This window comes from Medicago truncatula, chromosome 4 (genome assembly GCF_003473485.1).
Source record: "Medicago truncatula cultivar Jemalong A17 chromosome 4, MtrunA17r5.0-ANR, whole genome shotgun sequence".
In the NCBI taxonomy this organism is placed as follows: Eukaryota; Viridiplantae; Streptophyta; class Magnoliopsida; order Fabales; family Fabaceae; genus Medicago; species Medicago truncatula.
This window is the reverse complement of record NC_053045.1, coordinates 61,508,556-61,535,120: the sequence shown is the minus strand read 5'-3', so window position 1 is coordinate 61,535,120 and position 26,565 is coordinate 61,508,556. Positions and strand designations below refer to the sequence as shown.

At 33.1% G+C, this 26,565-nt stretch overlaps 2 protein-coding genes across 4 annotated transcripts; both read left to right on the top strand.

The window, feature by feature from the left end:
* The first annotated feature begins 7,027 nt into the window (after positions 1–7,027).
* On the top strand, positions 7,028–18,078 carry LOC11428366 (uncharacterized). Its single transcript, XM_024782566.2, has 12 exons — positions 7,028–7,256; positions 7,867–7,940; positions 8,349–8,477; positions 8,737–9,031; positions 9,158–9,276; positions 9,826–9,958; positions 12,405–12,481; positions 15,481–15,678; positions 16,377–16,566; positions 16,707–16,885; positions 17,216–17,316; positions 17,717–18,078. Exons 2-12 carry the CDS (start codon positions 7,869–7,871, stop codon positions 17,865–17,867), a joined length of 1,644 nt encoding a protein of 547 aa, XP_024638334.1. The 5' UTR covers positions 7,028–7,256; positions 7,867–7,868; the 3' UTR covers positions 17,868–18,078.
* Positions 18,079–22,467: 4,389 nt separating this feature from the next.
* On the top strand, positions 22,468–26,198 carry LOC11424727 (uncharacterized). Of its 3 annotated transcripts, none has more exons than XM_024782049.2 (6): positions 22,468–22,788; positions 23,266–23,380; positions 23,533–24,219; positions 24,370–24,481; positions 25,331–25,447; positions 25,812–26,198. In XM_024782049.2, exons 1-6 carry the CDS (start codon positions 22,706–22,708, stop codon positions 25,826–25,828), a joined length of 1,131 nt encoding a protein of 376 aa, XP_024637817.1. In that variant the 5' UTR covers positions 22,468–22,705; the 3' UTR covers positions 25,829–26,198. The 3 variants fall into 3 exon arrangements, with proteins under 3 accessions (XP_024637817.1, XP_003610127.2, XP_003610126.1); XM_003610079.4 differs by lacking the exon at positions 25,331–25,447 and adding an exon at positions 25,086–25,145 and having other exon boundaries at positions 22,472–22,788; XM_003610078.4 differs by lacking the exon at positions 25,331–25,447 and having other exon boundaries at positions 22,475–22,788.
* Positions 26,199–26,565: the final 367 nt, after the last annotated feature.

The following is a 26,565-nucleotide window of genomic DNA, read 5'->3' as shown; positions in this document are numbered from 1 at the left end:
GGGTTATTCCTTAAAAAAAAAAATGCTGATAGGGTTGTACAATATGCATGTGAGTTTTGCAGGAGTTAGTTATATACCTGAGAAAATCATATGCTATTGGATTTTGGATATAATGACGTTCTTTAGAGAATGAGTGGAGAGTACTTGGCACTTTAATTATGTCACTCTTGGTGGAATTCATGCACTTTGTAAGTGTGGAGTTTTATTTTCAACTCCTTTAATTACTTAATTAGGTACTTAATCTATACTATGTGTTTGTGACTTGGCTTTGATGTTTTAGTACTTATCATTGCCACGTTAACAGAGGGCTAGCTAACAGAGGCATATAAAAATTGGGCCCCATGAAACCTAAGAATTGATTGGAGTTGGAAGGGGAATGTGACCCCCACCACCCTAACCTCACATGTATACACATTTTTCTAATTATTTTATCTCTGAATCATTTCTTTTCATTATCATTGTCCAAATCTTTCTTACTGGACATAATATGGCTTGCTTGTCAGTTGATAAAAGATTGAGGAAGTAAATTATTATTTGAGAGAATCAAGATGGTGGGATTCGTTGGCCACCTCTCCTTCTATCAGATTCGAAGCCATTTTTAGGAGCATAAAACTGGGAATTATTTTCTGTCTGAATAAAAAGAGAGAAACTAGGGAGAATTATTTTAATCTGGTGTTCTCACAGGCATGTCAAGTGTCTATACACTTCTCCTTTCAAAAAAGTGCCCATACACTTCTTTCTTCTCTTTTTTTTATTAGTCATAATTTTATAATGTTATGAGTGATTGAAGTTGGATAAATGAGATCAATTCTTAACGAGGCATTCAAATAATCATGGAAGGTTGGGTAAGATCATTATGTTGCAGGACATTCTTTTGTAAGATTTTTCAACCATGTAATTTGCTTATAATTGGCGGCGAAAGAGTATATTTGAAATTAAGATATTTGACTTTTTTAAAGAATAATTTTTAGTTTGAGATCTTTAAAGAGTGTTCTAAAGATACTCCTTAATTAAATTTTTTTTAAAAAATAATTTTTAATTTGAGATCCTTAAAGAGTGTTCCAAAGACACTCGTAAACAACACTCATTAATTAAATATAGGATATGTCTACTTGTTCTTTTGGTTGCGAAAAACATGAAATTGTTTTGCCTTGTATTCTCTTTGTTTCTATATCTAAGCACCCTTTTATTAGAGAAAAATGGTGGTTATATGTAGGGACGGAAGGAAGGAGTAACTTGTAAGTACACCTGATTTTAATTTTTAGGAAAGGTACAACTAAGTTAATAGATGTAAAAATGTTGATATGTATGGTTTGAGTTTGAATTTGAGATTATTCATTTCACTACACATAAATAGTATGAATATAGCTAATATGTAGTTGATAAAAAAAATGAAACTATTTTCCATCTTTTTTTTATGGTCAATTTTACTCTCATGTTTTGTATGTTGATTTTTATTGGTTATGAACCAAATCTAAGTGGGAGAATATTTTATGAGCAATTGTGTAGTTGTCTTTAGTCGATGTGAAAGAATTTTTTTTTTTGAACAGGCCGATGTGAAAGAAATTAAATTGTTTTTCAACAAAAAGATGAAGAGTTTTACAAAGTAGCAAATGAGGCAATTTGTATGGCCCAGAGTTGGATGCACAACAATTCTAAGGTTCTGTTTGAGTGTTAGAGACAAATGCTGACTTTGAAAAAAAAAAAAAAAGAGAGGAAAGATTAATAAACAAATAAAGAGAAAGAGAAAAGATCGTAACCTAATATGACGAAATGATTGATTTTTCTTCATAATATAAGAATTTTATTAATATGGGGATGGGGATCTCAACAAATTTATCAACAAATTTACTCAAAAAAAAAAATAAAACAAATTTATCAACGAAGTATTTTTGAAGGGCAAATTCTATGGTACATCAAACAATTTGAGTGTATCGGTACACTAAATCTTTAAATTAATAGTTAAATGAGTTATTTTTTGTAGGAAAAAAAATATTTTCTATCATCTATAATTATAATAACTAAATCTTATTTATCAAAAACGTCAACACAATAAAATTTGATTTTTCTGAATTCCTATTACTCATAATAGAGAATTTTGATTATTTTTTACAATAAAATGTAGAAAAATTTAGTATGATTTTTCTAAAAAATGAAATGATGTTTTTTCTTATAAAATGATATTTTCTAAAATATATATGTCAACAAACACCTATTTCTTTCATAAAAAAATGATGGTTAATTTATAAAAATGTAAACGAGAGTACCGGTACACCTTAATTTGCAGATGTACCATAGAAGTTCTGTAACATCCCGTTTTCCCAACAACATAAATATAAAAGTAAATCAGAGTTTAACACCTAACAGACATGTTACACTGCTTTTCAAAAATCCATAAATAGAATAAAGTACTATTTATTAAAATCAACTTTGATAAAATATCAGTTCATTGCAGCGGAAAGTATTTTTCAACATTAAACAACTTCCAATAAAACCTTGGCACACGGCCTCAACAAAATATATGTAAAGATTAAATTCAACATCAACAGTTTCATAATGATACATAAGGAATGAAAACACGACAACAATTTCCCATCCCGTTACGTATCAGAGCCCAAAGACACTTGAGCCACCACTTCTAATAAGCTTTAATACCTGCAAGTTACCCATACGAAGGGCAACAATTCCAAGCAGAAGGGGTGAGATTCATAAACAATAATAATAGTTATATAAATCATCAACTTAATTAAATAACATAATTAGCAGCATATATTCAACAATAATATTCATACTTCTTCATCTTTAAAAACACTTACTAAATCAACCAACGACGACAACAACAACTCAATCAACGACCACAACAATAACTCACTCAACGACAACAACAATTACAACAACTCCCTCTACAACAACGACAACAATACAATCAACGACAACGACGAAAAATTCTCCATCAACAACAACGACAACAACAACATCGAGGTAACACCATTTCCATCGTGTTGAATGACTAAGCATTCCGGGGCATAAGCCCCCAACAATTTGAACGACAAGGCATTCCAGGGCATGAGCCCTCAACAGTTTGAATGACAAAGCATTCCAGGGCATGAGCCCTCAACGGTTTCCTAATCATGAAAGGACTCAACTTGTGTATATCAACATACAACTCAACTACGACAACGACAACATAGGCAACGACATCGACTGTGCATAATAACTTATGACTCACTCCCCAACTTGGCCAACATCAACATCCTCTGACTCCGTTACTTAGAACGACAACTTGCAACCTTACAACCTGAACCAACATCTTGTATAATCCAATTGAATGCATGCATGCATACACCAACAATCAGTAGCAAATCATATTCAATCAACAGCAACATATAATAACAAGCAGCGAGACAACAATAATAATAACCATCATATACAACAAGTAGGACTCATATCAACATCTTTCATATTATATAACTATCTCCTCATTTGTTCATCAACCTAAGTCGACGTCATTAAACATTATAAACATTCTCTCCGAATCTCTGTATAATCAAGAATAACTTCTCTCCTACCTCAAGGGTCTACTCATAACATGGGTTAAATACTCTTAGACACCTTAATTGAACTCATATTACTTCTAATTTTGAGTCTTGGAATTATCCCATAAGTTTTGGATTAACTTAAAAAGGGTTATGCTGAATTTTCATAAGATTTCAGTAAGACCTCCTTGGAGTATTTTCATGATAACTCAAAAACCAAAAATCATTTTCACGTCAAACCAAATCCATTGGAAAGCTAACAAAATTATCTACAACTTTCATGTTTACACCAAAACCCAGTTCAAAGCAGAAACACGTGAAACAGACGCAAGAACATAAAACAGGGAATGTTGTCACTGGACAATTTCGCTAATGGCGAAAACTGAGCGAATAGCGAAATAGTTACAGGGAGTTTCGCTAATAGCGAACTCCTAGCGAGTTTTTCCCTTACTGTTACGATTTCTGCACAATTTTCACCCAGAAAAACCAATTTTCATCTACCCAAACCCCAAATTTGATAGGAAACTTAACCTATGATTATTCTACCACCTGAACATCAATTCTTAACACAATTGCCATGGTTTCTACACTTTTCAATCCAAGAATCATACTCCCAAAACCTAACCCCCAATTCCCAATTCACCAAATTTATTCATAACTTTTGCCAAACAGAATCAGAATTATATAACTAAAATCATTGCAAGTTAGCCTCACCCTTACCTTAGATAATCGAAGTTGCAGCCCTCTCTTGGTCTTCTCCCTTCTAAGGTTTTTTCTCCCTTTTCTCTGTTGTACGTGAAAAACTGTCTCCCTTCTATTTTCTATTTCTTAATAAATATAACCTCTCAATATTCCTTAACTCCTCTTAATTCTATTAAATTCTAATTTAATCCCCAAACTCCAAAATAAATCATAATTCTCACTTATTCTATTAAATACTAAAAATAGCCATTTAATAAAATACACCACACCGCAAATCAACATAAATGATTTAAAAATCATATAAAATACTTTAAATCAACTAAAAATAATTAAATAAAATAGGGGCGTTACAAGTTCCCTGAAGGAAGACTTAGACAAATATTTCAAATCTCTTTCACATAATAATACTTTCAAAATCATTCTTTATAAAACCATTCTCTCAAATAAAATAGAATAATTATCTCTTATTTTCTCTTCTTTCCCTCGCATAAATGATAGAGTATAATATTTTGTTATAATTGGCTGTAATTAGTTTCATGTAATTATATTGTATCATAACTAGATAGTTGACCAAACGTTACATAGTAGTTGTATATATTCTATTCACATGGATGAGAAAAGTAATCATTCCATTATCTAACATGGTATCAGAGCTTGTTGAATTCAAGGGTCACCTGCATATTCACGCACCAAGCCCAAAAATTACTGGGCGTGAGAGGGTGCATTGGGAAAAACTAAGAGTTTATAAAGAGGAGACATTCCTCACCTTACAAGTCGGTTTTGTAAGGATGAGTTAGACCTCAAATTTCAACAATAAAACCATCCTCTCCCCTCCAAACTCGAAAACAAAATTAAGAGTTTCATCTATTCACTCTCATACCGGTTGAACATCCCAATGTTTTACTTAATGTATCAGTTGGAAGGTGATTGATGTGGTTTCAATTAGTGAAGAAATTGTAGTAATTTTCTTTGTCGAAAGTGTTTCTTAAAATGAGTATTGTTGGGTGAAATTTTGAAGATGCATAAAATAACAAAACATGCCTAGCGTTAGGGGTGTTCGCGGTCCAGTTTGAATCGGTTTTGATGTAAAAACTCATTTGATTTAAAGATAAAATTACATACAGTTCAGTTCGGTGTTGAGGTTGAATTGATTTCCAATGTATTAATATTCAATCAAACCTGTATTATATAGGGATTCTACACGACAAGATTGTTAAACTCAATTTTTTTTACTAATCAAAATGTTAAGTATAACATTTGTACAAGATTCTTGTAAAAAAAAAAAAAAAACATCTGTACAAGATTTTTTCGAAAACAAGACTTTTGAATAAATATTTATAACAACTTTTTTAATTTAGACACTTTTGATAATTAAAAAATTTGACAGATTTTTATTTACCCATCAATAAAAAGTGGGTAATATGGTTGTATTTTCAAAATTTTACTTTTTATCCCAAATATTTTGGTCCAGCTTATGTGATTTTTGAAAGAATAAAATATTTTAAATTTTTTATAATCAAGGGTACGTGGAAAGGAAATTTTACCTTATACCCCTACATCTATACTCTCACCCTTACATTTTGTATGAACTTCCTATTTTACCCTTTATATTAAAACATTTCATTTTTTTCTTTTTCATTTGTCACTTAACCGTGTACCTGGGTTTTCATCAAGTTCCTCTCCCATTGCGGTCATCATTTTATGCTTGCGCATATCGACCGTTTCTAGGTTGCATCATCATCATCGGTTGCTGGGTTGAGATCTGATTGATTTCTGGTTGCGGTTATCATTTAGACTATGTATTCGTTAATCATGAATTAGATTTATGGGTGTATTCGATTTGTATTTTGCTGGGTTGAGATAAGATTTTCAGAAGAGACTTCTCAATCTTTCCGGTTTACAACATTCACCCTCACCGGAAATCATGTTTTCTAGTTCAGTATGCTATGGTTGGGAAGAATGTTTATATGAGATTTACCTACCGATGATGCCATGGGGATGGGTATCAACATGGTCTACAAAGGGGTGCATAACGTTCTAGATTTCCTTCAAAATGATTTCCCAGACATGGATGTTATTATCTTATATGGTAATTTACGTGGACTTTTAGATTGAATTTATTTGTTGATTCCTTAGTAAAGCCTATACGATAATACAGCAAATTTCTGAAATCATTTTCAATGCGTTCAGAAAAACTTAAATAAATTTCGGAAATGTTGAAGAAACGTCTCCGAAAATTTATACACGTACTCTTCTTGTAGGTGAACTCATCTGCATTCGGAAATGTTGGAAGTGGGGGTGAAACATAATTGTATAAAAAGTTAAATGACAAAAAGGGCAATATTGGAATATTTTATAACATGCAGGGGGTGAAGGTATAAGTGCAGGGGTCTATGTCTATGGTAAAATTTCCATGTGGAAATATATGTTTGGAATTTGGATAGTAGTAGTATATCGGAAGAAAAAAAGGTCCATCTAAAACTTGTTCACCGCACCCCCACTACATTTTCTTTAAGAGAAATGATATTTGTACAATCAATTTGTAATAACTTTTGTACAATTTTCTCTCTTATACTCTCATACGATGGTCTTATCCTCTCTCCATTGTTTTTGACCAATAAGAAGAGAGAAAAACAAATTGTCACTAAAGTTATCATAAAATGGATGTACAAATATTATTGCTCTTTCTTTAATCATCTGATCCTTAGATGAAAGGTCGTGGTGCGTAGTAATCTGAAGTTAGATCAAAAGGTGAATAAAGTGTAGACGATACCCCGTTGCATCGATAAAGCGGGTAGAATAACTGATAGAGTACAATGGACCATCATGATGGCAACTGCATAGCCGTTCGATCTTTAAAGCTTTAACAAATACAGTACATAACTCTTTTTTTGCCGCTCAAACTCTTTCTTACTTCATTCACTGGTGGCGGCTTCAGCTGAGGGCTTCTCTGAACTTTGCTCTATTCGAAGCATCTCCGAAGCAATCGCGACTTCTTCTAGAACCTACCGTGTTGTGGTACTTTCTTCTTCTTCTTCTTCAATTCTATTCTCATTTCGTCTTCGTTTTTGTTTGCTCAGAAAAACAATCCGAGAAAATGCTCAATCATTTTATTGTATGTTTCGAATTTCTAACGAGTAACGCTGTTCACAACGATCTTGGATATTCAATTTGTACATTGCTTCGCGCATTTATGAATTTGATTTGAAGATGATATTCAATTCTTCGTGATTGTGTTAATTACGTATTAGAATGCCATTCCCTAGGGTTTGTACATGATATAATTATATAAATTACCAGAAATGCATCTTCATTTTTTTATTAAATTTCATTTTCTATTGCATTCATTTTTTATTGTATTGTTAGCATCTTCATTTTTTTAATGAATTTAAAAAATATTTACGGAATAACTTATATTACTGATTTTGGAATTATTTGATTAAGATACGGTTTACCTCATACGTTGATATTACTGATTTTGTATTATAGCTGGTAATGATAAATCAGTGATTAAGTATTGATGTGAAAATCCTGCTTATGTTCTGATTTTGAATTATTATGGTTGTATATGCTTATACTATTGACTTATGATTATTGTCTTACTTAAAATTGTTGAATGCATTTGCAGCCATGGATAGTGATGAGGAGTGCTCACTTGTTCTTGAGTTATCTGAAAATGATCCTTTCTTTGATGAAAAGAAGGTAAATATAAGATAATTGAGTTTTTATAAATGTTGTTTAAGTTTTTTTTTTTTTTTTTTTTTTTTGTGTCTGAACTTTATAGTTTACAGCAAATTTGTGTTTGTTATAAATTTCCTTAATCACTAAAAAATGATGTAAGTCTTCCATATGGTATGATTCAACAAAATATATGTTCATGAGAAAAAATTCTGTAATTGTTTCAAATTTGAGAAAAATTAAACGGCTAAGGGTAGCAAACTACTACAACGTTATTCAAGGCAATATAATTTCACAATGACTTAGCTACGATAATATCTGTCTCTGGTTGGTTTTTCTCTCTTGGAGATTTCCTTAACTGCTTATGGTTTTATTGAACCAAGTCCAAAGCCATTTATACTGTTGACTAATCTGGATTGTTTGTTTTATCAGAAATTACTACGATGTAAGGGGTTTGGTCCCAAGGAACGGATACATCTCAAGTGCTCCTCAGCACCTTCTTGGATGAATGATACCGTAAAGATCTTACTTCAGATTGCAAAAATCATACAGTTAAATGAGGTTACTTTCTTCTCTTCTCTCTGACTTTGACATACTCAGATACACAGTATAACTCTAAGAAGAAACTATAGTTAGAGGGTTCTGTTAGTCTTCTTTGGATTCCTCACTCATCTTGTTAAAAAATTCTTTTTACTCTTCAAATAATATGCAATCAAAGTATTTTCTTATGTATTTAACAAGTAGAAAACTGAAATGCACTGCACTCTCTCTCGTTTGGGACATCTAGTACTCATGAATTAATTGATTTACTGAGCTTCAGCTGGAACTCTATTTTGCTGAAGACGATGCCTCGGTGGAGTTTTACAGCTCCAGGAATGAGTTGGAGGCTCTCAATTCAATTGTTTCGCTCACCGACAAATCACTTTCTAGTTGTCCACATTTCCATACAAACGTCCTGCAAGGGTTACAACAAAAGATTCTTGATTTAATTTCTGATTTTGGGGACCAAAGCAATATGAAGGGAGTACTTGAAAAGCACCACAGTTGTGAGAGAGAAGAACACCTGATCGAGTGGGGTAAAAGCCATGGCGTAAAGACAGGATTAAAGATAGCTTGTGGGTTTCATCGTAATTTTGTGTCTTTTCAATTGCTTTCTCATTTGAGAACAATTTCCTTTCCTTTGCACAGGTATTATCTTTAAGATGTGTGATACAGATTTCTTCTCCCCTTAATCTACACAGATGTTGAAGGAGCAGGTCGTGGAATGATAGCAGGGAAAGATCTAAAAGTTGGAGATATTGCTATAGAGATTCCCGTGTCCCTTATCATTTCCGAGGAGCTTGTGCTTGAAACTGATATGGTATGCGCCCTTATTAAAAAATGAGAAAGTATTTTATTTAAAATGGTGCTATATTGCTTCCGAGTTGAATTGAATATAAAAACTTTTTGTTACTGCACCTTACTTATCTTCTGCATTTCAAATATAAATGTCACATAGGATGCAAGTTATAATGTCCATCCTTACCGAATAGGAGCAACCACTCTTTCTTTATTGGGACCTATGAAGCACAGACACCCACACGCCGACACCGATAATAATTTAAGAAAATGAATTCAGTGTAATTATAGGCGTCGTGTCGGTGTCGGACACTGACGCGTATCCGACACCGGGACACACCTAATCCGAGGAGTGTCCGTGCTTCATAGGTTGGGACGAATTCCAACATAATTGAATATTCACCCCTTACAACATAATTGAATTACAACATATACATCCTAAGCAACTTTATTTCTTAAAATAAATTGAATAAGACAACTATCATACGTTCACTCCACTGTGTTCTTAATAACTTTTTTTTTAAAACACATTGTGTTCTTAATAACTGATAATTGTCCTTATCCAATTCAGTATCGTCTCTTGAAAGAGGTTGATGGCATATCATCTGAGACAATATTGTTGTTGTGGAGTATGAAAGAGAAGTACAACTGTGATTCAAAATTCAAAATTTACTTTGACACACTTCCAGAAAAATTTAATACAGGTTAGCTTACTTTACGACATGCTTTATGCATATGCCGCACATACATAGATTTAAGTTTTATACAAATCACCAGTATTGCAAGTCACTGCGATGCACAACACAATCTTTATACTTGAAGAATTTATTTGGCGCTTCCTAGGCCTTTTTTTTAGTGTTAACCCTCCGGTTCTTAGGGGAAAAGGGCCTGGTAATCCGTAGTTTGGCCGGGAGGTAAGTAAAGCCTGGCCAAGAATTGTTCCACCTAGGAATCGAACTTAGGTTTGTCCTTGGTGGAGCTCATTAACCACTTGAGGCCAATTGCTTGATTGTGCTTCATAGGGCTTTGAACATACTAAAGTAACTCGAAATTATGTATCAACCAAAGAAAATACTAAATTAGCTCTAAATTCAAAGGACGACCTATTATATAGGTTCCTTGGGTAATTACTCTTTCTGTATCTCAAATTTCTCTATTGTCTGTTTCGTCATCAACCGTATGGAACTGTTTTAAGTAATAGCTTTGCTAGAGCAAGATACCTTTATGACTCGGTGTCCCTTTTTTTCTTCATCTAAAAATCCCCCCTTTTAACTCTAGGCCTGTTACTTTTGTTCGTTTGATGATCTCTATGATTAACATCTGCATGCCGATTTTCCCTCTCTAGAAAGCAGTGGGAATCATAGGCGATACTTCTTATTATTCATGTCCTTTTAATGGTTTATGAAAAATGGTTAATTTGGTGTTTGCTTTCCTTGTTTTAATTGTTAGGGGAAAAACTTGGCAAATATGATAGTTGATTGAATTATAAGGGTAAATGGACTATAAACTCAATATTTTGGGGTTTTAAGTATCTGACTTGTTTCTACCTTCTTTCTAGTGGAAATACTAGAGGAATCATGGTGTAATAATGCTTTGGACCTCCTAAAATTGATCTGGTTGTTATGTGCCGGCATAGAGGCATAACATATTGCATCTACTTTTTATTTATTTTAATCTAAACACAAATCCACACCCATCAACACACCCATAAATAATCAATTTCATTAATTCAAAATGTACCAATTTATGTGTAAACCAGTTGTATCAATCTACCACTTGTTGGTTTATTGAATTTAATATCTGTAGGCCTATAACTTAGTCACTGACACTGATATATCCCATAACTTTGCTGTGTTGGAACTGGAAGAGAACTAATAGCTAGGTCCAACTTCAAGAAAACCGACCATTTGGATAATTTAATCCAGAAAGGAACTACAAGATCTATTTAAGTTCTGTGTAGGGAAGTTATTGTGAGAGGCGAGGGTTGCTGAACTGTTGAGTACTGAACTTTTTTTTTTTTGTGATGGAAGAGTTAGTGATGTTTCTATATAGTTGAAGCAAGAGTTACGCGTGAAGTACAATTTTATGCGTTGGTGTAGTTTTTTTTTGCCCTTACACACTGGAGTGGTATGGCTCTACTGTTAAGCATGAGGAAGTGGAGACCAATAGACCATCATCATTGTCATTATTTGTTGGTTTCAGTTGAGGGATATCATTCTTGGGAAATTGCTTGCTTCCTGATATAGGAGACTTGTGACATACACGCTTTGCTTGTTTCACTATACATGATTAAATTCTTTTTTAGCTGCTAGTGATCCATACAAGTTTTACATGATGGTTTATACAATCACACATTATTGGCTTATTGCAAAAGAAACTTGACGCACTTTGAAAGATATTGTAACAAAAACAACTCGATTATCTCATGATTATTGAAATTCTTTCAATCCTAAGGGATCAGGATTAACAGATCAAAAAAAGGGGTTGTGGTTGTTTGATAAGGTAAGTTTTAACTATGGAAATTACTGAATTATATATGACATCTACAAAATGGAAGAACTATGTGATAATTGAACTTAAGTGCCAGTGTATGATGAGGTTGAGATTTGTACATCAGATGGTATGTGTCTATTAGCTAGTCTTTCTTGGAGAGATCTGATTGTTTGACATGTTCTTCCTCTTGATGTATTATTATAAGGGTCATGCTAACAAGTGCTCGACTTGTTAAGAAGATAAATGAAATAATTGATGAGTTAAACAAAAGTCAATTTTTAAAGTTTCAATGTATTGAATGCGCAATTCCCAAGATAAAAGTTTCCTCGTTAGACTTCTTAACAAGTGCCCTTGTTAGCATTTCCCTTTATTATAATTACAGTTATCAATAAGCTCATTTCTTACTGTTAAATGACATTAATGAACTATTTGTTCATTATCTCTTGTCTGTTCTGAAATCTATGGTTGACTGTATTGCAATCATTGACTGCACGAAATGATATATCAAGAGCAAGGTTAACCAGGTACCTAGGCTAAGGTAAATAAAGGTGTAAACAGTAAAGGATATATCGTATTTTTATGAAATCACTGTTCACTGTTACCTTTATTATATTTTCTTTCCCATGTTTTCAAATATCTTTGATATTTAATTTGCAGGATTGAGTTTTGGGATTGAAGCGATTACAATGCTAGATGGAACCTTGCTGTTTGAAGAGATAATGCAATCAAGACAGGTAAATTATGCCCAGGTTCTGACCTTCTATTGTTTTTACATTGAAGGTTCTGCCTTTCTTTGAGATGTCGTAAACCCATTAAACTTCACCAATTTGTTTATTCAGTATTTAGGTTATTGATCTTGTTAATTTTAAGTGGCAATGTGTAAGGAACCCGGGGAGATTGAAATGAATAGAAACAATGAAAAGAGAGATAGAGAACTATTGTATTTAATGCAATAGAAGTCTCTCTTCTGAGGATTTTCCCTTTACCCACGAGCTATTAAATGTGTAGAACTCCCTTCTATTCTTATTTTTCTATTTATACATGATATCCCTTCTAACTTACCATCTATTCTAAGTAATTCTAACTAATCTAATCCCCCTTTATTCTTTATCCTAACACAATGTACACCTGCCCCTGATAACTACGAATTTAATTTAATAATTTAAACAATATGTGCACTAATGCATATAGCTTGTTTAAATGATGGTTCAATTAAGGGTCTTTCCTGCTGCTTGACTCTTTTTGCTGATACCGAAATCCATCATTTTCAAAATAATCTCCTAATGTCTTTGCATCATTTGCTTGGGTGACTTGTCTCAAAGTCATTAATCTAAACTATTATGCAAATCTTAAATCTGCCAAGAAGCTTATTGTTCTTAGAAAAATTGTTAAAGTGTAATAGATAACGTCAAATACATCCTTTCCCAAAAACATTCTTAAATTACAAATGTCCTCCTTTATTTTGAAAAATTACACTTTCCTTACTACAGAGAGGATAATGTGTTACACTTATGTCTATTTTAGTATAAATGAATTTCGAAGCGATGAGTAACCATGAATTAGCTTCCTAAAGACAATTTTTTAGAATTCAAAATTAAAATTAAAATTAGAGTAGAAACTGCATTATTGAAGAAGCTAATGTATTACAGCAGATGACCCTGCAACACCCCAGGGCAATGCTCCTCAACACGACTAAGGGAAAGCAAAAACTTGAAAAGTACGCTCTCCACTTATCATTTCCCTGATAATGTTGATACATGTGGGTTCAATAATTTACATGGCTACCTCCCATTTTACCCTCTACCCGTGCCCTTTTCCTTAAATATTTCTTTTGATATTGGTCTTCCAGACCCAAGGTCCACGGCTTAGTTAGAAGAGCTACCTATATCTCGCGCCTAGCATGGTTCTCTCTCTGTCTTAATTACTCAATGTCACCTGTTGCTAATTTTCTGTTCCTTCCTCAACTTTGGAAATTGAAACTTTAGAAAGTGAAATAAAGTTTTGATCACCCTTGCTATCAGTTTTGGGTCTGTATCAAAAAATTTGTTCCACCTTCTAAAGTTCCAAAATAGATGAAGTTTAAAACTATAACTACTAATGATGCCGAGAGTTTCTAAAAGATAAAAGCTTCGTGGGAGAGGCTTATTCACATTAAAACAGAGCATATATTAATCCGTTAGGGAATGAGCATGTAATTTAGACTTCACCCAAGGAAAGGGGAATGTGATTTATCCTAATGGATAATATCTAGCAGCACCTGTGCTCCTATCTATTATTCTTTCATAAAACATCGATCACTCAGAAATGACAATCATCTCATCTTTGTGCATGTTTATTACTGATAACTTGTACTTATTTATAGAGCTAAAGGCTGAAGAACAGAGACATATTATAATATTATTACTCTAGGAAAGATTGCAGGCAGTAGTAGTAAAACTGGTGTTTAGCAGCAGCAGGAAACAAATGAATCCACCGTACCCAATCGAGCGTCGAGCAAAAGAATTAGGGTCAGCAATGGAGAAAGTCAAAATTACCGTCTGGTTCCTCTTTTTGGTTTTGGATATCTAGGTACTTGGATATGTGTATCCGGCCAGAGCCTGATATGGATTGGATTATAAACATATTTACTTTTATCTGGTTAAAATGAACAACCCTAATATCCCCGCGAGCTTAGCTCAATTGGTAGGGATATTGCATGTTATATGCAAGGGCCGGGGTTCGAACCCCGGACACTCCACTTCTCCACAATTAAATCGTGTGAGCTCTAGCTACTAGACTACTTGACCAAAAAAAAATGAACAACCCTAATTATTTTAAGGATTTGTCTAAGATGTGCAATATTGCACATGTTAAAAGAACTAAAAATAGCTTCTTTTTTTTTATTGAAAAACAACAATCATTTATTAAAAAGTTATATAATTTAATATAAAATGCACAGGTTTTAATACAAACTTCTTATTTTAAACTTCTTAACATGTGCAAATTTTCACATGATAAAAAAACCCTTATTTTAAAGGATAATAGGATTTGAATCATTTTCCATTTTGAATGACATTATTACATCATGTCAAGACTTAAAAATGAAACAAGATACATGCTATTAAAAAATGGTAAGGTTAAAAAATATATTCTACTTGCGAGTATGTGATGCCACGAGGACAGACCTATAGTGTGGTTCTAATTTTTTTCTCATGATTAATGCTTAGTTTGGTTCTTGATAATGTGATGTGATGCCAGTGATGCTGAAATTGACATATGATTAATTCTTATGTGCCTATGTGTGGGAGAAGTAAGTGACACAGGTGTTGCGTTTAGTTAAATTTTTACGTGACAAATTAATAAAGTCAAAAAAATAACTCGGTTGGATGTGGAAACATAATGATAAAAGTGTTTGTGTGCTGTTCTTTTCGATGCTTCACTGACATGTTTGATCATCTGCCATGTGGATGGAGAGAAGTACAGTACCTTCCTCTAGTAGGTAAATTTTGGAGCTTACTAAAATCCTTGGAGTTCTAACATTTCCACACAGCCATTTTTAAATTTGGTTTTATCCTTAAATGTTTCTAAACCCATTCATGGAACTCGGTCCAAAGAGAAAAAAGTTGTTAGATTTAATATCCAATCCATAAATGGATAGAAGATGGATTTGGTATGGATTTTGGAAAACCTCTCCAGCCCCTACCTGCATTTAATGAATGATGACGTTTATGTTGTTCTTTCTTTTTTGTGGCAGCACTTGCATGCTCAGTATGATGAGTTGGTTCCTGCTTTGTGCAATGGTTTTCCTGATATATTTCCTCCAGAGATTTACACTTGGGAGAATTTTTTATGGGCTTGTGAACTTTGGTATTCCAATAGCATGAAGATAATGTATTCGGATGGAAAACTGAGGACATGTTTGATACCTCTTGCTGGCTTTCTTAATCATTCAGTATGTAAATTTTCATTTTTCTATTGATATTGTTGTCTGTAATTTTTTTCTTCTTCCTCCATCATTGGTTTTGAATATCTAGGTAAAAGTGTTTTAGAATAGTAATTTATCACTTTCAATAAGGAAGCAAAAGATGATGGAATTTCAAAATAAAATGGCTGTTAATTACCTTTTCAAGAATAGCACATTCTTCTAGGACTGGGCTCCCATTATTTGTTTTTCTGCATATTTAGAATTTAGATCATTAATGCAAGTAGATGGCACCCATGATTGGTGAGATTTAAGTACCATTTGTTAATTTCTGTACTGGTGGGAGCTGTTCTGTGATATTAAGCGATTATGTTTTACAATTGTTTACTTGCTTGCGAATTGCCTGGATTATAAAATTTAGGGAAATGTTAACAAGTGCCCCCGGGGCACTTGTTAAGGGAATATAAAAGGAAATATTCTCTTGGAAATTGTGTATTCTACTTTTTAAAAGTTGAAAAAGTGTTTTTTTAAATGCAAAATTTTACTTTTATTTCCACTTTTAGTTTGTTAACTAGTGCCCCGGGGGCACCGGTTAACAAGACCCTAAAATTTAAAGACAATTTCTGTGGTTTATAATATTGTTGCCTGATAATTTGCACTGTAACCTAGCAATGTTTGAGACCTCAATATATTATTTTTCTTAATTCACTTTTGGTTTGTGACAACAGCTGTGCCCACATATTACACACTATGGCAAAGTAGATCCTTCAACAAATTCATTGAAATTTTGTCTATCAAGATCATGCCGATCTGGAGAAGAATGCTGCTTAAGCTATGGGAACTTCTCCAGCTCTCATTTTATTACATTTTATGGCTTCTTACCTCAAGGAGACAACCCGTATGATGTCATTCCTTTAGGTAATATTATTTCCCTATTCCTTCTATCTATACGTATCTCAATTCTTAAGTAACACCCCTTTTAGAATTTAATGGTTCTTTGTTGTAAGTTTGCTGAGCTGGTGCTGTCTGTCAATAGATATCCTAATTGTCATTTGCAGACATCGATAGTTCTGATGTTGATTCTATTGAGGATAAACCTGTGTCCAACTGGACGACTCACATGGTGCGTGGTACCTGGCTCTCCAACAATCACAGCATATTCTATTATGGTCTTCCCTCTCCATTATTGGATCATCTTCGGAGATCTCGAAGTACTGTGATGCAAACAAAGACTTTCGTACTGTTCTTTCTCCCTCGACTCTTAATTTGTTTTCAGACTTGTATTTCATGTATTATCCCGCATTCTGTTGTTGTGAAATTTCCCTCAAGTTTTTTCTTTTATTTTGTTTTCAATCCGAAAGTTTTCTATGCATTGCATAGTTTAATTTGTTTGACCTTCTGCAGAGAAATAAAATATTAATTAAATTGAATTAAATGCTTACTTGAATGCATATTAGGCAAAATTCCTACTACAGTTTAAATGTTATTTTTTTCTACATAAAGTTAAACACACTTCACCGAATTTTACAGCTGAATTTTTAATCTTCCAAATATTTTTCTTCCACAGTTGCAAGGAAACTTGGAAAATGAGCTAGAAGTTCTTGGAGATCTCAAAGACATCTTTGACGACATGATGGACAGTATGGGTGAAGTCGATCTTGATAACAGGTGAAGGCCCTAGAGTTCATGCTTTAGTTTTAATTGAACTGATTTTGAAAGAATTGATGCTAAAATAATTGATTTTTAAAAAAGTGGAGGTTAAAAGAATTATTTTAATATTTGATACTGTTTGGATAAACACTTTTGAGGTCTAAAAATGAAAAATCGGGTCTAGAAGAATCAATTCTACTCACATAAAAGGTAAAAAAATTTACTTCTCTTAAAATCAATTCTAGTCACATATCCACCAAATATCCAAGCAACCAAGTTACTGCAATAATTGATTTTAGTAGACTCTAATGGAACTCTAACTCAGCGTTCAGCTGTTACCGAAACGGGCTATTAGTTGGTCCTTTACTGAAACAAATCATGTAATCTTCTGTTGACATGATATCTTTTTGCTTCTCAGAGAAAGCTATACCTGGGATGAAAAATTGGCTGTGGATTGTAAAAATCTACAAAGACGAATAGCACATTCTGTTTCAACTTCTTGCTGTACTGGGATCAACATGTTGAAGAATGAACTGCACAATTGTTTGGCTGAGGATATTGTAGGTTAATCGATCCACGCGGCAGATTTAATTTGGACCTTAGTTTGGATTTTGACATATTGATGGTAAAAGTCGGAATAATGTTTTGCCGTCATTGCTATATGGTGGAGCTTAGCTGCCTCGACCATATGATACAGCGAAGCTTGGAATTTTTTCTTTAGGTTAAAAAATATTTGGTTCCAGAATTTTCTTTTCCGGTAAGAAATAGTTGCTTGCTGTAGCTATTGACGCCACAAATTCTTTTGAAAAGCATTTACTGTGTAGATTAGTACGTGTAGACATACTACCATCTAAAATGCTTGCGATTTGCCTAGCGAAAAAAGCATGTTCATTGCATTACCTTTGAAATGCATGGTCACGAGTGTCCTAATATATGGATCATGCTTAACAAAAAAAAACATTTTTTTTATTGGAAAAAAAATCACGTTTTAAGATTTTAAGAATTGACTAGGCAACATCCAAAATATTATTATATTATATATGGAAAAATGCGAAATGGCGTCGCTAGGGCATGAGTTAAAAAAACCAAAATAAAATTATTATATTGTAAAGTGTTTTTTTTTTTTTGGAAGAATTGTATTGAAAAGAAGTAAATTTAATTTTTTAAAAGTTAAAAAAAATTGTTTTCAATTTTAAACTATTATTTTTGGTTTCCAAAATAAATAGAAGTCGGATACGACTCAAAAAATCAAAGGAGCACCTAAGTTAGTGCAATAGTTGGCCCCATGTTAGCTTAAATGAACAATAACTTTCCAAACCAACTAGATGTGACAATGAATCCTTTGAATCAAGCTTTGACAAGAATGATTCAACTTCTCATCACTCGTCAACATCTTAACCATGGTTTAAAAGTAAATATAAAGCTCCCCGTATTAAAATTCAAGGCCTTTAGCATTATATAAACCTTCTAAAACATCTAACAAATCACAACCGTTGCACAAGCGCTGCAACCCCCACATATTTGGGAAATCCTCCAAGCCACTCTCCACTACTCCCTTTAATTAATCCCACCACAATCGTCTCGATTTTCATCTTTGCATGATTCATCTATACACCAATGCACCCAACTTTACATAGGAAAACTCCACTTGATGAGAGTTTCAACCTTAAATTTGGATTTTCCTATGTAAAGTTTTAATATAATCCGCAACTTACACCATTGCACCCAACTTCAGCGGATCTCATTGTCATTGTGTAAGTCTTAATATAATCCGCAATTGTTACCCAAGGAGGATGCGAATGTTGCCAAATTTCAGGATAATTCTTTGCTTCACCACACCCATAGAGTATGGAGTGCAGATCTGCTCCATTTATGCAGCTGTCCATTTACCCGGTTCTCTTCACTGATGGATGACACGTGGCAACTAAAAATCAGATGGCTAGGATTAAACACATCAATTGATGAAAGCCATAGAGAATCAATTCCATCCCTGACCTCCAATCACAGCAACTACTCCTCTTCTCCATTCTCCATCGCTGACCCCAACCATATCCAACTATTTCTCTTCTCTCCACCTGTGATTCTCTCTATTCCTTCTCTGTTTCGTCTCGTCGGAATATGTTCAAATTAATGGCAAGGTTCTTCTTTTTATTCATATTGTTCTTGTCCATCATCATTACTATTTGCGATTTCCTCTTTCAATATAATTGATTTGAACAACCATGATTTGGGTGTGGTCGGAGTGGGGAGGAGGTAGTCGTGAGATAGGTGGCGGCGGAGGAGTAAAAGAGATGAAAAATTCGTGGAGAAGATGAAGGAGTAGTGGAATGTTGATTTTATTATTTTTAATCTCAACCGTTGATTTTTGATTCGCCACGTGTCACGCATCGATGAATCGAATCGGAAAAACGGAGCATATAAGCACTGGAGCAGATATAAACTCTAGAGTATGACAAGTACTTGCCCATCATAACAACATTACTTGCCCAGAATAATTTGTTATTTTATTATATATATATATATATATATATATAATGACTTCATCAAAAAAAATTACTTTAATTTATTTATCATTGATCATAATGAATTATATATCAAAATACCTTGATAGTTATTTTCGTTTGATGATAGATGCATGCAAAAAAAAAAATCTCATAAATTTTCTTAATTTAAAAAATTATTTATATAATATAGTAACAACATTAATTGATAAAGTATATAGTAACAACATTAATTGATAAAGTTTGGTAGATTATTGGGGAAAGATAATAAGTAAAAAAATAAAAGAAAAACACGAACTTTAATTCTTAATATTATTCCTTAAAATAAAAACACGAACTGGCATAATGGCATTATCATACTAGCCAAATCATGTTTCGAAACAGCCAATAAGAAGGATATATTTGGTACCATATACCAGTATTTAGACAATAATAAAACAAAATACAGCAGTAATTGGAATAAGGGCCCCAAAAAAATAAAGCATTAGAAATGCATTGGTAATCCTATGAGGCAACAACCATATACGCACTGGCCTCTTCTTGTCCTTTTCTCTCTCCAACCGCCGACGCTTCTCTTATCTCCCCTCATCATCATTCTTAGTCCTCCACTTCCCACTCCTCTACAAACATCGACATAATCTTTACCATACACCCTCCAATCAAAACCAAACACGTCATATTTAAAGTACTTTTTCAATTAAAAAAATCCAATATCCGATCTAAGGATCATAAACGGGATCCAATTAAAAATATATTCTCTTTGTTTCTTTCAAGTGTCGTTCTAATGCGAATCTGACGTTTCTATTTTTCTTTTTGAAGGAACGTTCCTATTTATCCGTTTTGGTATTTTAAGACTATGATTTATCAATTGCTCTTTATCTTTTTCAATAAATCTAGTTAATGCTATATATTTTGAAAACTAAAGTTTTTTTTTTTTAAAACAAAGTTTGTTTGTTTGTTTAAAACAAAGTTTGTTTGTTTGTTTAAAACAAAGTTTGTTTCTTATTATCTTAAAATTTAAACAAAAGTTTGTTACCTATAATAATGGTTACTTGAATAGTTAAAATTCTATAAATAAGATAAGTAGTCATCGTTAAAAATTTCAAGTGCAGAGTAAAATAATAGATAGTAACTAACAAATGTTTATTACGAGAGAAATATAACATATTAAATTTATTGAAAAGAGAAAATTTGTGCAAATTTATGAATATATTGGTTGATTAGAATGATGGTATAATAGGAATAAAAGGTGCAAAAATACACTTTATTATTTTTGTGTTAATATTCAAAAACGACATTTAAAAGGAATGAGTGAGTATCAAAATTCCATATGTAATGACCTAATTAGGGCTGGCAATGAACCGAACCAACTCGATTATAGTTCGACATTCAACTCGATATTTAATCCGTTGAACTTGGTTCATGAACCTAACGAGCTGGACTTGAGCTGAAAATTAAGTTCGTTAATTAAATGAGCTGAACTTGAGCTACATATAGTTCGACTCGTTAGGTTCATGAGATGGCTCGATTATCGATTATATATATAAATCAATTTGAGTTAGTTTTTAAAAAATTTTAATTCAAATGTGGCAAATGTGGTTGAATAATCGATAATTTGAGCTGGACTTGAGCTGAAAATTAAGTTCGTTAATTAAATGAGCTGAACTTGAGCTACATATAGTTCGACTCGTTAGGTTCATGAGATGGCTCGATTATCGATTATATATATAAATCAATTTGAGTTAGTTTTTAAAAAAAATTAATTCAAATGTGGCAAATGTGGTTGAATACAATTTTGTCTTGAAAGGAAGAGCAGTTGGAGTTTAAAAGTAAAAGAATATTATGAATTTTGTTCACAGCTAATTGAATTTTGTTGGATTTTTTTGTCTCTGTTACTTGTATCAGATATTTTTTTTCGTATTTATGCAACCTTTAACTTTATATAATTTATGTCTATTATATGCATGCTTGTGGGAACTTTTATTTTAATTCAATATTTAATTTTAAAATATATATATATATATATATATATATATATATATATATATATATATATATAATATCAAAGATCTATAATTTAACTTTTTTTTTTTTATAATTTTTTTGGACGAGTTGAGCAACCGAACTGAACCTAACGAGCCGAACCGAACAGTTCGTGAACTTTAAACGAGCCGAACTCGAGCTGAAAAAATAGTTCGTGTCGAACTCGAGCCGAGTTTCGAGCCGAACCAATTCTTATCGAGTTGAGCCGAACTCAGGCAGATTCGGTTCGACTCGACTCATTTCCAACCCTAGACCTAATCCAACATCAACCAGAACTGAAATTTTGATAGAAGCACATATAAACTAACCCAACCCACCACATGACCTTGCAATTTTGATAGAAACACATTCAATCGAAACTGAAACTAATTCCATATAGACGGACCTAACCCAAGACATGATCTAGAGCAATGAGTACTCAAACTTTATAGAAGTGCACCTAAAATTAAAACTTTCATAGAAGTATATTCTAAGATCTCAAGTCTATCGCAAGCCGACCCTAGCTCTCAAACACCAATCTAAAAATATGGTTACACGTGTCAAATAACATATGGTTCAAGTATTTAAGATATTGTGAAGAGTACCGTAGGTTATGAAAACCCAAACCGAAAAAGGAGAACTGGTTTTGCATAAAAGAGAGAAAGGGTTCGCTTAAACGTTTCTTTCTGAAGGTTTCTTTCTCTCTCTTCATTCTTCTTCTTCTTCTTTTGCTTTGATTCGCTGAAGAGAAGTATAGGGAGAGAGAAGAAACCATATACACACAAGCAACTACTCTCGTTGTTTTTCATGTGTTATAGCGAGTTTCCTTTGATCTTGGAACCATATTCGAAGTTTCTTTCTTTTTTGTTATTTTCCTTTTGAAGATGTTGGTAGCTAATAGTTTCGATCTATGGCGAAAAGATGCTTTCTTCTCTGCAGCCGAGGAGGTTCAGGAATCCGCTGATATGTACGCTTCCTCTCTTCAAACCCTCTTCACTTTCTTTTATTTATTTATACAAAATTCGATTAATTTCGTGTTATATTGTGGGATTGAATTGATCTTGTCTATGTTTGCATCAATGGTTCTGTTCTGCGAAAACAATTATTAACTATTTTTTGAACACTCATGGTAGTGAATTTGGGTTTCAACTTCAAATTCATAATTTGTTTAAGCTATTACTTGCTTTAATTTGTGGTAGTTAAATGGAACAATAGATAAAAGGGGACTAAGAACTATGAAATTTTAATTATGTTTTTCGGCTATATCTCGAAAGTTTGAACTATTGGTAAGTTCACACTTTTAATGATATCACATGAAGAGTATTCATATTGCTTGAGTGATTGTGCAATTAGGAGGTAGAGTGATCATGTCAACAGTGCCTATTCATTAAATGAATTAAATTTCTGTCTTAGTACAATAATTTTCATTTATTTTTTTATACAGAATGGAATCAGCATACAGGGCATGGTTAAGAGAGAGGAGAGAAAGGTCAAATCCTGAGGAATTAAATGAATTATGCAGGGAGCTTCAAACTGCTTTAGGTACTGCTAAATGGCAGGTATAAAAGCTAGAGAATTCATTTCCGCGTGTCGATATATTTCTTTATAAAATTTTGACTTTCTCCCAAATTTCTTAAGTTTTCTTATTTTTCTTATTGTAGATTCTTAGATAAGTCAACTTTTCAACTGCTAATTTTCTGTTTTAAAACAGTTGGAAGAATTGGAAAAAGCTATTAGGCTAAGCTACCGACATCTTGGTGATGACAACCGAGCCACTAGGCACAGGCAGTTTATATCTGCCATTGAAAGCCAAATTTCCCAGGTTGAAGCAGATCTGAGAGAATCTAATATCGAGGAAGGTAAGCAACCCCTTCGGTGGGTAAATTTGGACGAAGAAGAGCGAGATGATTTTGCTGCGTTTCTATCTGGAACCTGTGAGACTGTGCAAAGCACTAAAGATGAATGTGTGGATGTTTCTCCTTTGATGAAATCCTCAATTCGGGAGAAACAAGTTAGCAAAGAAGATGAAAATGTAAATGTAAATGTAAATGCTTTTTACCGTTGGGATGGTTCTACTAATGAAAAGGCTTCTGTGGATGCTGTTGCCGTTAACAAAGACAGAGATTACGCAATAGAAATAAAAGCAGATGCCGATTCTAGAAATAGTGATGATGTAGTTTATCAAACAGATACAACAACTAGTACAAGGAAGACATGGAGTCCTCCACCTAATTATGCTGCTTTAAGAATTGTAATTGCTGATGAAGATGAGCAGGGAAATCAACTTACACGGACCGTTGATGCCACCCCTAAAGAGAAAGGATCCAAACCTCTCTTCTGGAAACAAAAATTCGAAGAATATCCTCAGGCCATGCGAGCTGTTCATATGTTCAATCAGGTTAGATCTATGTATAAATTTTGAGAAAGAGACATATAAAAGATAGGAACTTTTTTCCTTCTACTTTGCTTACAATCATGATTTATGAAACGTGTCCCGACAAATATCATGCCTTACAAGGCGAAGCTTATGAGTTTTTGCACTCTGCAGGTTTTTGGTCGCATCGGTCTATGCCAACGACAGCTTCGAAGTCCTTTGCATTTGCGACATGGTCGTTCTCTTAAAGTTACACTTGCTCTAATGATGATCATTTTTCTACTTGGTAAGCTTTCAGTTTCCTTCTCCTAAAAGATTCTTAACAGCCGGAAATTCCATACGTATCAATCTGTGCTTGTTTCTGCTTTATTCTCATGTTCATATCAACAAATCAAATAAAAAGCATGGCATTGTCTAGGGAAGAATATTCGAGTAACTAGTTTTGGTTTAAAATTATAATCGTTATGGTTTTGAAAACAATCAATCATTTCATTTTGTTGCGTCTCCTTTAGAAATTTGGTGACCAAGGCCCTCTTGTGCGTGTTTCTTTTACGCATAATGTCCAAATTACAAAATAGAGGCAAAATCTTCTTCACCGTACAGAAAATTTTACAACACATTATGCCCCCAATATTTTATCTGTACCTGTTCACATGGAGGCGAGATCTTTTTTATATATTCGGTTTGCGTTTGCATGATTGAGGGAATATTTTTAGCTAGCTGGATTAATTCTGATTTTTTCATGTTGCATGCTGCCAATCATGTTTTGGCAATAGATTAATCATTTTGGTTTTCTCAGCTTTTTCATACTTCTTTTATTAAACCTTTTCTTTCTTAATTACTGTATTAAGCATCGCTAATTATGAATATTTACTTTCCATTGTATGTAGTACCCTTTGTATTTTATTCAACTTGAGCTAAATGGCTTCTTCACTCAATCAGTTAAAGAGGTATTACATAGAGGTCCGAAGCCCGGATTATGTTTTTGTATTCTTGTAATGAATAAAAATAAAATAAATCTGAAAATTGTGGCAACTGTCAAGAATGTTTATGGTGTAAGCTAACATACAGATAATTCCTTTTTCCTTAAAACATGTTTGGAAACTATGAAAGATTGCTTTTCCTTTTTCCTCAGATGGATTGTTGTGGACTGTGGTTTGGTTTACCAGCAAAATAGTTTATTCACGTTTCCTTCATCTGCTGCCCGAAAGTAGAAGCTCTTCATTCAAGCCAAATCTTGACTTTTGGGGCTGTAAGATAGGGACATCACAAATAATTTATAACATCATCTGTGTTTGAAGATTATTGAAAATCTTATTATATATCTTTTCTTACAACATGGTTGTTTATTATTTTTTAAGGGATAAACAATCTTATTAAATTAGTATATATGTATAAAACATTTACATTGAGTTTTCAAAAGCAAAGTCAAAATCTCAATTAAAATCTGTTCAATTTATTTCAGCAACTTAAAAAATATTGTTTTGATATTATATATCTAGGATGTAGAAAACTTAAATAAATTGGACAATGAAATCATTCTTTTTAGAACCTAGACTTTTATTTGAAGGCAATAAATAAATGGATGAGTATGAATGAATGTTGTGGTTTTGCAGGGCTTTCCTTGTTCTGATGGTGATTGATAAAAGGTCAAATGGGTGTTTGATATATCTGCATGTGCTGGAAAAATGAGTCAGTCAAGGGCAACCAACCAATCAGTGTCACATTCTTGTATTTAGTGGTTGTTATTATTATAAGATTAAGATGAATGAATTCACTCCCACATGTGTAGTGTGTGGAAGCCGACATCATAACACATTACCAACCTCCTTTCTAAAACGATGGGAATAGGATAGGTGTATGTCTACTTTAGTTTCATGGGTCTGTTACTAAGTGTATATACATTCATCGTAAAATATTGTTTAATGCAACTTCCACTATACTACTATTTGCATTGGTTGCAAGATAATGCAAGCTTAAATTTCAAGTTGTTTATGTGTCAAGATTCGGTATTTATTTATAGTGAATACTTTATTTTTTAGGTGGACTGCTGCACCTTAACAAATTGTAATGATATCGCTTATCTGTCTTCACCTCTGGCCCCTTTCCTTCCCTAGCTGTTGTAATGAATTTAGTCTCCTTCGTTAATCTAACACCCTCTAACTCCCACTTCAACATTTAAGGAACTTTTGCTTTCAGAAAAACGATGAAAAAATAAATCTATAACTTACAAACTCAAGTGTTACTTTTTCTGTTACATCAGAAACAGAAACCAAAAAACAAATGAAACATCAAAACTCTGCTAACTGAGTGGAGTACAATCTGGAAAGATGCTCATGAACCATAAGTAGAGGTTTCAAACCATTATCT

Coding starts and splice junctions, on each gene's coding strand:
- LOC11428366 (XM_024782566.2), top strand. CDS start 7,869: ATGGATAGTGATGAGGAGTGCTCACTTGTTCTTGAGTTATCTGAAAAT. Junction 9,277..9,825: donor TTGTGCTTGAAACTGATATG/GTATGCGCCCTT, acceptor TATCCAATTCAG/TATCGTCTCTTGAAAGAGGT. Junction 12,482..15,480: donor AGATAATGCAATCAAGACAG/GTAAATTATGCC, acceptor TTTTTGTGGCAG/CACTTGCATGCTCAGTATGA.
- LOC11424727 (XM_024782049.2), top strand. CDS start 22,706: ATGTTGGTAGCTAATAGTTTCGATCTATGGCGAAAAGATGCTTTCTTC. Junction 22,789..23,265: donor GTTCAGGAATCCGCTGATAT/GTACGCTTCCTC, acceptor TTTTTTATACAG/AATGGAATCAGCATACAGGG. Junction 24,482..25,330: donor GATGATCATTTTTCTACTTG/GTAAGCTTTCAG, acceptor CTTTTTCCTCAG/ATGGATTGTTGTGGACTGTG.